This window comes from Manis javanica, chromosome X, assembly GCF_040802235.1.
Source record: "Manis javanica isolate MJ-LG chromosome X, MJ_LKY, whole genome shotgun sequence".
In the NCBI taxonomy this organism is placed as follows: domain Eukaryota; kingdom Metazoa; phylum Chordata; class Mammalia; order Pholidota; family Manidae; genus Manis; species Manis javanica.
In genome coordinates, this window is record NC_133174.1 from 27,173,411 (window position 1) to 27,185,540 (window position 12,130).

At 35.7% G+C, this 12,130-nt stretch overlaps 1 protein-coding gene across 1 annotated transcript in view; it reads right to left on the bottom strand.

Annotated features, from left to right (window-relative positions):
- Positions 1-615: 615 nt before the first annotated feature.
- LOC108397665 (transmembrane protein 47) overlaps positions 616-12,130 on the bottom strand; it is a 28,612-nt gene continuing 17,097 nt past the window's right edge. Inside the window, exon 3 of the mRNA XM_036992419.2 lies at positions 616-3,977. Coding sequence (XP_036848314.1) covers positions 3,799-3,977 — 179 coding nt within the window. The 3' untranslated portion in view covers positions 616-3,798. The remainder of the gene's footprint in view (positions 3,978-12,130) is intronic.

Genomic DNA, 12,130 nt, shown 5'->3' on the forward strand with positions numbered 1-12,130 from the left:
ATGTAAGTTTTCTCAATTACATATGGTTCTATTTATATTGTTAAGAAAATTTTCTAAAGTGAATTTTGACTAATTTAAATTTCTTTACAAATATATTCACATTTTATATACACAAAGGTTGATGTGTAATTTTGACTAATTCTATTCATTTTTTCACATACACACGTGTGTATATGCACATTGAAAATTTAAAGTGCCTCTCTAATTAAATATAGAATTCAGGAAAGCCTGCTTTAACATACCTTGCAAACACTGAAAACTAAGCAAAAACCAAAACAGAGTAACAAACCCTTTTACTACTTTTTTCTAATTGTGTGATTAGAAAATAGGAGAAACAATAGCCTATATTGTACCTTCTTCTGTGCACTTTAAAACACTGTTTAGAAAGACATTTAATATCATTTCTTTCTTTAACTGTTCGTATAACTCAGCTTCACAGCATAGCATTTTCAGAGAACATTCGAAATGAAAAGGCTAAATTGTATACAAAATAGCACGTCATACTTACCCGTTTTCTAAATAATATGTATTATAAAGGAGAAAATGAACTGAAGACATATAATTTAGGCACCTGTTAAAGGGTCTGCACAGTAGAGAAGACTCAGTCAAACCACATCAGTGAAACCACTTTTATTTTTATTTTTTCCATGTAGATAATTTCATGTCAGCTACAAAAACCATGAAATGAAGAACCGATTGTGAAACTGCAAACTCAAAACCACTGGAGTGATAAACACGTTCCCCCAGAGGACTGTTACAAAAAATAATCAGAATACCATGAATTCATATTTAAGTAGTAAACATGTATATTTAAAAATAATAAATATAGAACAGCAAGAGAGAAACTAATAGCATAAACAGCATGAAGTATATTTTATTTTTTAAGACAGATGAAGTTTCTAGGCACAGTTTTAGGCATTAAAGAGGACACAGAGGCATAGGTTAGTGTGCGCTGCTCTGTACAAAAATACAGTCTGAATAAATTACATTGCTAGCCATACAATTGGACATCACTTACCAGTCAGTTCATTGCATGTTTAATAATATACAGGTACATGCTAATCCATATATATCATTTATATTTCAAACACGTAGGTCTCTCTATATTTGTCTTTAAAATTTACATGTTGAACTTACAAAAAGCTAAACAGTTGTGCAAGAAATCCAAATAACTAGCCCTGCTGAGTACTTTATGCTATATGTGTGTATGTGTATGTGAATATATATCTCTCTAAGATAGACAGTGGGTTTGTAGTTAACAGGTTTGCTCGTAAGAAAACATCCAACAAACCTCAAGCTGCAAAAACATTATGTTAATGTAGGTGAAAATTCACTTGTGTTTATTCTGATAGACAAAACAGTGTTTCAGGTGAGCAACAATAACGTTCATGTTGTACTGAGCTTGTTAGTACTGAAAACACTTTCAAATATTAGTGATGGTAGACATATAGCATACGGCTCTTCACCAGGAAAGGGAAAAGTTATATAATAAGTCTACTTTCCAGTAAACTGCAAATGTGTGTGCCTTAGCCTATAATATATTCTGTCATTTTCCAGCTTGTCATATTGACAGAGAATGAAAACTTGGTAAAACTTGAGATGTGATATTGGTCTAATAGCACACTGTATCCTCTACTAGGACTAAGAAAAGCGCCTCATTGATGTCAGCACCAACATACTGTTCTTCCATTATTCAAGAATAAAGAGGTTCTCTCACAATAGAGTGTTCAGTAGCCAAATTCTCTATCCAACAAATCTATTTCTCATGCTGCTCTGACAATAGGTAATTAACTGCAGGACAGTTTGGCCCAGATTTTACTTATTTGTCAAGAAAATTGCTTCAAAAGAGTCTGTAATACTAGTATCCTTCTGGAAAACTTCCACTCACAGTTTATTATGATTCTATATAGAATCATATACTTTTATAATGGTTTCTCTCTAGCATGCATTTAATCACTTCTATCATTGCTAAAATCAGAATAAGCCTGGTTCTTCTTGTTTACTTTGTGATTCTATAGAAAAATTACAAGGCAAGAGTTTTTTTTTAAGCATTTGAATAATAAAATAGGTTTTTCTTTCCTGCTGTTTTGGCAACAGATCCTAAGACAAGCTGAAAGCAGAACTCTGCTTTGGGAAGGAAAGCAAATTATTAAATACCACTGATGCGGTCTTGCTCTTAATGGATTTTGCAATACAGTAGAACATAGGTACATTTTAAGTGATTTTTCCAGTGCTTCTTTCTGCAAGAGGGCCAAAACCAGGACATAACTGTTTTAGTGTCTTTGTTAACAAAAATACCATTTATAAGTTTTATATTAGAACTGTATATGTGATATAAAAATATGTTTATAAATAAACTATCCAAATTTGTGTATTAAATAGGATTATCACAAGTTTGCATAGTGAGATAGTTGCAAACTTATTCCCTATTATTGATTTTTCCTTCCATTTGAACAGCCGGCAAACGATTCCCTTGACATAAATCCATCATTGCTGTGTGCACAAATCAGTTAGCCCATGAGTTAATTCAGAGGACCAGGTAATAACCAGATGAATTCTACTCCTCTACTGAGACATTTAGACATTTATAAAAATCTATTGCTATTCCTTTTTCATAAAGACATTTAAAATACTTGAAAAAAGCAGCGTTCTATTTTAATGAATTTTAAACAAAATGATCATCCTAATTGCTACTCTCTTCAACTACAGCGCTTATAGAAGAATCATTTTCCGATTAACACCATTTCAATTCTTCTTCCTATACAATTCTATTACAACTTTCCAGTCAAACAGTAGAGTACGTAGAGCAAAAGCTTTAAGGTATATGTGCTTTTGTACATTAAGTAAGCGTGAATACCGATCTAAGCCTCTTAACAACGTGTACAAAGTTAGTGTTCAAATCACTTCACTAGAGCAAACATTAATTTTACGTGTAATAGGCAAATGCATGGTGTAGGGCTAGGGAACAGCTCATTATCATTTATACTAATGGTTCACCTTCTATAAAAATATTTAAGCTGTTACATATGCACAGTTATTTGCTGTAATGTTTGGTAAATGATTTAAAGGGCAATTGGGACAAAAGCAACTCATGCATATTTCTTTCTAGTTGCCCTAGGGAAAGTAGAGCCTCTCCATTTTCCTCATTCTAGATATGGCTGAGGCACAACTTCTAACCACATAATGAAAAGCACATGTCTCTAAGTCTTGACTCCCTTCCCAGAGAGATGCTGATTGCCAGAGCATAATCTCCCACTAAAAAGAGTATTCATAAAGATGGAATATGTACCATTAACCAGTTACATTCAGAACTCCCATTAATGCCTAAGGGCAGTTCACTTTTCAAGAGCTCTCTCAAATAACCGAGGGCCAATGGGTGGGCTAAGCAGGTGATAAGCACTCTGAGTGGAATCCTTGTGGGAGTAAAGAAACTTCTAAATGTTGCTTATGCCAGCTGCTCCCCTGCAGGCAATAGGAGACTCAGGCATTTTGCACTCCAGCTAGTTTCTCACAATGCTTGCTGGCATTTAGGACCCTTCACTTGTCAAGAAAAATGACATGAACGTATTGGAAGTTTGCAGCATTTGCCTATGTCTAATCAGCTCTCTTAACTTGTGCAGGTCCCTAACATGGATGTAAAAGCTGGTTATGATGTTGACAGCCAAAAGGCAAAAGACGTTAAATCAAGTAAACTGCTTGATGCTCCACAAGTGTTTTAGAAAACAGTGAGTTAGAAAAGATGCAGGCGTAATCCTTTTGTTGAATGGTTGTTTGTTTTTAAATTTGAGACTATTGGTTCTAGTAGTAGTCTTCGTAGTTCTTAGGGTTCAGGCAATAAAGGATGGCACCCCCAAACGAAAATATAGTTGCACCCCAGGCCAGGCCATAACCCCAATTGAACTCATGGTAAATTTTCAAGCTCACAGTTTCAATGAACTTGATTGGGTAAAGGACCAGGCTGCAAACCTGTAGAACAACTGAAAGAAAAGCAAATCAAAATTAGAAAAATGTTACTTACAGGAAATAAAATGATACAACAAACACACATATATATGAGAATTACTTTTTAACCAATAAATATGTGAAGCATTGCTTATTTCTAGATGGTATACTTTAAAATACTAATGGTTTTTCTATTTCACAATACAGTAAGAATTACTATATTAATAATCAGTAAATCACTATAACAGTATTTGAGGAAATAATTAGCACAACAGAATAGTTTATATGAGCATACAAAGTAGCGATTTTCACTTTACAAACACATACATTATTATCGCTATGATGGCAAGTAGTGGTAGTTAAGCTAAACTGTTCCACTATACAAACCCTGTAAATAGCTCCCTAAGGACAGTGACCTGGGATACCAGCTAAAATCCTTGTTACTTATTTATGCTCTTAGGGAACTGGAGAATTTGAATTCATTTGTACTGATGAAACTGGTCAACCTGTGATTTAAGTCTTGCTTTCACTGTTGTTGCTTCTAACTCAGCCCAGTATTTCACCAATTCCTACCTTGATGTCTTTACTTCTATTACTCTGATCGAAAACTATTTTCATACTTTTCCTCTCATCCAGTCCATACTGCTCATCTTTAAAAAGGGACTCAAACGTCATCTTTGTCAAGAAGCCGCATCTAATTATACATTTTCTATTAGCTATAACAGATGACATTTACATATTTATTCCTCACGTACTTTTAAAAAAGAATTAATTCGATGAAGGCAGAGGAGATAATGGTCCTGGAAAACCTAACCTAATGATGGCTATCTACAATAGAGCACAAAACTTGGCTCTTAGTTCTTAGTTAAATCCTAGTACCCTGTGAGGGCTCAAGGGGAAATGTGATGAGTCATACCTAATGAAAGACAACAAACCGATTATCAGGAAAGGGAAGGGTTTTTGTGTGTTTTTTTGAGTATCTAAAATTAAAATGGTATTTATCCCGTGGATATTTTTACATGAGAGACACAGGATTATACAAGAGATGATGTCTTCCATTCAGAATCATAATTTCCTATTAGATCGAATATTATATAATTTCTATTTTATTTAAATCAATTTAAGTAGAATTTATGGGATGCAGTGGCCTCATTCTCTGCTATATGATTGCTAACATCCTCAAAAACAGACACTCTTCTCCCTGAAAAGTTTGGCATACAGTAATACTTGACAGGGGTTTGGCAAACTACCAAATCTAGTTTGCTGTTTGTTTTTGGAAAAAAGTTTTATTGGAGCATAGCCAGGTGTGTTCATTTATATCCTGTCCGCACTACGATGACAGGTTTCTGCAGCAGAAACCATGTGGCCCACAAAGGCAAAATATTTACTATTTGCCCCTTTATTACAAACTTTGCCAGTGCCTGATACATAAACTTTTGTTTAAAACAATTGTTATTTACTACATCTTAAAAATACTGTAAATTCCAAATGTCAACAACAAAAACAATTAAGGAGTAGGAGATAAGAATATACTTTGATATACTAAAAAAAGGTAGTTTATTACATTTCTTAAGAGCAATAGGATGGATACTGTCTTTAATAAACTAGAATTTTGTGCTTTAAAATATACTCTCATCTATTCCCACTACCTGTGAAAGATCATTACTACCAATATAATTAATGTTCCTAGAAAGTCTATACAAGCCATCTATGTGTGGCATAAAACTGATGCATAACAGAAAATTCATGAGGGCAAGATTACTCAAGATCATTACTTTCCATCAGGCTCTGACTGCGGGGTCAAGTGACCTTTGTGGAACCAGATAAAAGAATTCCAACATCTCTGCCACGCAGCTCAGCACCGCTGTAGGCCAGCACTGGCCCACCACACTTCCACATTATTACTGAGCAGGTGGATATATAGGTCCATATAAAAGGAGAATCTCTCAACATCCAAAATGGAAATCACACCTTATTTATAGCTTAAAAATCTCAGAAATAAGTTTAAAGTCGTTGTTAGGACAACTGACAGCATATTATACAACACACACTTCATCTATTTCCAGCCAGTAAGTGTTAAATGTATATTAATTTAAAAATATTCAGCTGGCTCTGTGCCTTTGTCATGGAAAGGGAGCTCTGATGTTTTAGATGTCTTAAAACTAACAAGACGTCAGTGGCTACCAACTATGAAGGATGAAGAGAAAGAAATTCCAAAGTTACTAAGCAAGTTCAAAAAAAAGGCATTTCTCCTAGGTCTCTATATTCTGGTTACTAGTCAAAGCATGACTGATGCTGCCTTGACATGACTGAAATATGAATGTGAATTAGGAATTGTAATTCATTGACTCATTCAACACATTCATTCATTCAATAAATATTTGAATGTTTCTAAGGTGAGACAGTTAAGGTGCTGGTAACAAAAGTTGCTACTCTCATGGACAGGCAATCCATTAGTAAATAAATACAGAATACAACAAGTATTGCTGAGAAATGAAAATACAAAAAAGCAAGACAAGACGGAGGGGCACAGGCTGCTCTTTAAGACTGAGAGTTGAGGGCGGCCTTTCTAGGGAGGAGTCATTTGCGCACAGACCTGAATGAAGTGAGGGGTGCACATCCATATAGTGGGGAGTGAGCAATCTGGGTGGAAGGCACATGCAGTGCAAAACTTCTGCCACAGGAGTACACTGGGTGCAGTGAAACTTCAGTAAAGATGTGGTGGTTGTATCAAGAGAGTAAGGAAGGGACTGGCATGAGATGAGAGGGACAAGAGAGCTGGGGGCCTGTTCAGGGATGGCCCTACACACCATGGTCAGGGGTCTGGATTTGATTCTAACTGCGCTGCACAGCTGCGAGAGGAGTTTGAGCAGAGAAGTAATAATTTACCCACATTAGATTCTAGAAGAATTATACCGCTTCTTTTGTGAATCAGCTAGTATCTGGAGTGAGATGTTTACCTAAACTGCTTTTAATATTCATTTCAATGTGTTTTATTTAGCAAACATTTGGCCTCCAGGGTACAATATGTCCCTCTAATGGAAAAGTGGAAATACAACTTCATTAGGCTCCACTGGCATACTCTTCTGAGCAGCTTTCATAGAGATAAAACTTTATGGTGTTCAGCCAGATGAAAACTACCCTAAAACGTTTTATGCCTTTGACTTAATTTTACTCTCTTTGGAATCGCTGAGAAAAAGGCATGTAATAGCAAAATTGAGAAAACAGATAATCCCGCATTTGTAAATAATTTTTTCCATTTAATAAAAATAACATAGATGCAGGTAAAAATGCCTCCTTGACTTTTATAGATGCTGTAAAGGAAAAAACAAACTAAGAGTCCAGAACTCAAGAAAACACCACCACACTGTATTTCTACTTTACTGCCGACCAATGAAATCTAACAGGCACTAGCTGAGGTATTCTCTGTACTCTACCTTAGAGGCAACGTGGGTAAAGTTGTATAGCATTTTAGAATTTGAAGGGAATTTGAGGTTCATTTGATTCCCCCTCCCCACTTTTTTGAAAAGAGGCAATACAACTACCAGCCCTGAAATTGTGTGGAGAGATGCATAACAAGAGTTTAGATGTACCTATTCTTGTGTTATTTCTAGTTTTAAGCGGGTATTTTTCACTGTTTTCAAAATTGAAATATTCAAAATATTTGATATTTTCTTCTAAGAGGATAGACATTTCAGTATTTCAACAACCATTTACTGGCCGCACACTGGGTTCTAGGTGAAAGGGATTAAGATATTTCATACTTTATAGTGGAGAAACACAGAAATAATCATTCCAAATGAATGTGTTCAGCAGTAGTTACTAGAAGCATGTTCACTTCTAATCCACTCATCATGTGTTTACTGAGCTCTGACAACATTCCAAGCACCACACTTCATCTTGGCAAAATAAGAGAGGGTATTCAGAAAGGAAGCTCCGTTTGAACCGGTTCTTGATGGATGGACAGGATGTGGTCAGAAGTGAAAGAGGAAAAGACCTCTAGGAAGAGGAAGCAGCTTGTATAGCACTTAAAGATATGAGGGTGTGCTTGTAGAAAAGGTACATGGGTTGAAAGAAGGGTACACTCACACGGACATGTTTGGTTCATACTATAAAAGGCTTAGTGTGTCATAAAAATAATACACTGGTTTTTCCAGGGAGACATCTTGGAGGTTTTTAAAATTGTGGATGCTGTTGGTGCCCTGTCTGTATACTGTCGTCCTCATCACCCCAGTACATGTCCATCTGACTTCCAATTGTCAACACCTACACTTCTTTGCCTGACTTTTCCTCTGGCCACTAAAGCTACTTTGTCTGACTTTAGGGCGGGTCTGGCATTCTGGGAAATGAACTCTGCTGTCTTTCCATCATCAGCAACAGCCCTTTCCAATGACTCTCAGAATATGGTTTATAAATACCCAGATCCCCAGGCCTTCCAGTGAGATTACTGAGGTGTGTGTTATATACTGGTTTCTAGAATTTTGCCAGGAAGATTAAGCTACAGCTGCTTATGGCAACAACTTGGTTTGATAAGGCACTCTCTATTAGCTGCCTTCCCTTTCCTGTGTCAATTTCCACATCCTTTATTTTTTTTTACTTCCCCAAATAAGTACTTGCACTTGATTCCTGGTCTCAGGTTCTGCCTCTGGGGAAACCAAAAGGGCAAGTGACACCAGCCTTGGATTCCAGAACGACATCTCGTGTGTTTATATGCAAGACAGAATAATGCAGAGGAGACTAGAGAAGGACAGGCCCCTAGGAAATTAGTCAACACGTGCAGACCCGTGTGTAGTGATAACTAAGGTTGATGTCAGCAGGAAAGAAAGTCCAGAGAATGTAAAGAAGAGACTACAGATAGAAGAAAAACTGAAGCTGGGTTCTGGGAAAGAAAAGAAGAGCTACAGACATTTAAAGTCAGATGTTACCATAGAAAATAAAACACAGTAGGGGAAGTGCAATTAGGGAACCAAGAAGTTCCATTTGGGGAAGAGTTATGTCCTCAACTAAGGCAGTAATGGTGATTTATGCAAAGAAGCTACAGACTTAGAAGATAATTTTAAAGACAAAATTGATAGAACTTAGCAGCCAAGTCCTTAAATATAGAATTTACATAAAAGGAATGGTAATTTGGAGAATAAAAACATTTGCCCATGAAGGATTGATACGAAGCTATCCATTTCTTTTCTTGTTAGAATTTACTCAGTACCTAAACCACATATTAAATTAATTATTGGCAGTGATCATGTAAACTGTTCTAGCCAAAGGACAGTTTGATATTGATAAAAACCTAAAATAGGAGAACTCCTTTTAAGTTTGAAATCTAAGCTGGACATTAATTTTTCTGTCAAAATGTAGACTGAAATACCTCCAGCCATCTCTAATACAGGGTGGTGAGGAGGGCTGCCATATGCAAGCCTCTAATCAAAGCTCAGAGATGGAAAGTGGTCGCAGGATTCTAAAAAACAAAGTCACCATTTTGCATAAGCATTTCTTGACAGGAGGCTTTTTGCAGATGTTACAGAGAGGAAACATCATTAGTAAAATCAGTGGGGATTCTGTTGTTTAAAATCTGAATTATAAAAGAGTGGGAATTTTCTGCAACTTGTATCAAAGGCCTTAGAAAAAAGGGAAACAATCATCGTAAGTCCAAGTGGGGTATAAAAAGATCTATAAAGCCAGAGAGTAAAAGAAGAGGACTCCAGAAAGAGGCAACCCCTCTAATTTCACCAAGTCTTTAGTGAGAACTAGATGCCAGTTAGCAAAATCTCATCGTACATTATCTGTCACTGTCAGTTAGACACTAGGAAATGTGCTGTAGTCAACTGTGCTGGAAACATGCACAGCTTTCATGATGTGCTCTGGTTCAGTCATGCTGTACTGATTGTTTATGGTCTTTATGGCATCTCAAGTTGTTGACTTCCTTCAGGTGCTGCTTCCAGAATGGACTCCAAATGCAGTACACAGTTGGCAGGTGCATTTAAAATTCAAGGCTGATTCTGCTCGTTTTCCTACGTGTTCTATGTACCCAAGCGAAGATGGTTCATGAATCCACACATGAGCTTTCAAGCCAGATAAGATGCCCTGAACTGAAACCCTTGGCTCTGTAACTTACTAGTTGGATCATCCTGGGGTATTACTTAACCTTTCTAAACCTATTTCTTCATTGATAATATGAGGATAAGGAATATCTAATCTTAAGACTGTTACATCAGAGATAGCATATGCTATGTGTCTAGCAGTGTGACACATAGTAGGTGCTCAGTGAATGATTATTATCAACATTATTGTTACAGATGCCATCTTAAGCTGAAGTCTAGATTTCTAGGACCAATGAGTGAGAGAGTTGTAGAACATGAGACATTTTAAATAGGCTGTAGTGATGACTAACTCTTAGCACTTCTAGCAACTATTCAAGAAGGTAATGAGCCGATTCTCAGTTAGGACCTCAGAGAAAAAGAGATCAACAAAAACCTTTCAAATCTGTTTGGCTGTCTTTATGAGGTTTCATCATCAGCTTCTAGTAAAAACCCTTAGGGAATATATTATTTAACACCAAGACAGTATAGTCACATACTACAGGGGCGCAACATGTATTTGTTAAATAAATGGATGAAAACATGAATCAATAAAAAAATCTTTCTTACAACTATTACTTGTTTGAGTTGTTTTGGTCTTAGCTTTGTGGTCAGGTGAAACTCCCTGCTTTATATATCCAAAGAAAGAGAAATGGTTTATGAAAAACTGAATTATAGTTAGCTAGTTGTTTACATGCCTATCACATTAGAAGCCACATAACTTAGTCATCTTTCTATCATTCACTCAACTATTTATTGACTGCCTAAGAAAACCAGACACAGCACATGATAATGAATTAATTACGTATGTAGTCCTGTGTAGAGATGTTTCAGAGTGGCAATGCTATGTCTGTTTCTACTTTATGTACTGCATGTCTCAGCAGGAGAAAACAAAGAATATTTCTTTGTTGAGAAAGATATTTGTGTGTGAACACCAAGACAAAGCTTCGTATCACATGGAGAAAAAGAAAACATTTTGAGAAAAGAGGAGAAACAGACTACTTTCAAGCAGACCAAGATGAGTAAAAAGGGGAAATGGCCCCAAATGCACATTTGCAAAGAATCACCAAACTGAATTACAAGTGACACAAGCCATCCACTAGAATAAGTATGTTTACTAAGAAGCAAGCAAAGTAGACCACCATGATTTTAGCTAGCATTGTTGCAGGGAGACTTTCCAAATTTGTTAATCTGATGTCCAAATAAATAATGGATTATTATGTATAATGAATAACCTTCCCAGAAATCGGCTATAGGCGACTCTTTAATGGCTTTTGCAGATTGGAGAAACCTTTTCATTTCATGTTTCAAAACAGCCCCTAGTTTTACCTTGCCTATATGCAAAGTAACACTAAACTAATGGTTATTTTAAAAAAGAGCTTCACAAATACAGTGTCAGAACAAAATGGATAAAATTAAATCTCAGCACATGTACATTTTTAAAATGAAGGAGTATAATGCTCATTTTAGGTCTCAGCAGGTAGAATAATCTTATGAGTGTTGCTATAGGGATTCTTTTCATTATTTTATCATTTACTAATATTTGTGGTAGCTAGAGCTGTATCAAAATCTTTATTTCCATTACCTGTAACTTATGTTCATTTGCAATGTTTGTTTGCTGTTATAACCAGTATTTACTTTCACATTTTCATGAATATTGCTATGCTTGGAAAAACATACAGAACTTTTTTAGAAAAAATGAAATTTTGAGTTACTTTACTAAGCATGTTGACAATAGGTGTTATGAACAATGCATTTCTTTATAGATGCTGCATATGTCATGTGGTAAGTTAAAGGCTAAGTGGGATAGTAACTAAGTAGTACAGTAACAATTGGATATTATAAGAGAATGCCTAGAATATCTCTTTACCTTCCTAAAATCAGAAATATCTGAGTAGTCTAAAAATTATTTAAAACATAATTCCAGTTTGAAAGAATGGCACAGCATTTTAGAACTTATCAAAAGTCTATTATAACTGATTATCTAATCACTATGTTAATAAATCCTAGCTGCAAAGAAAAACTTATACTATAATTAAAATATCTAAATTATTTCATTCTAAAAATCGCCATGGTAAATCCATGAACTAAGAAATAAACTAGAGTGATGGAAT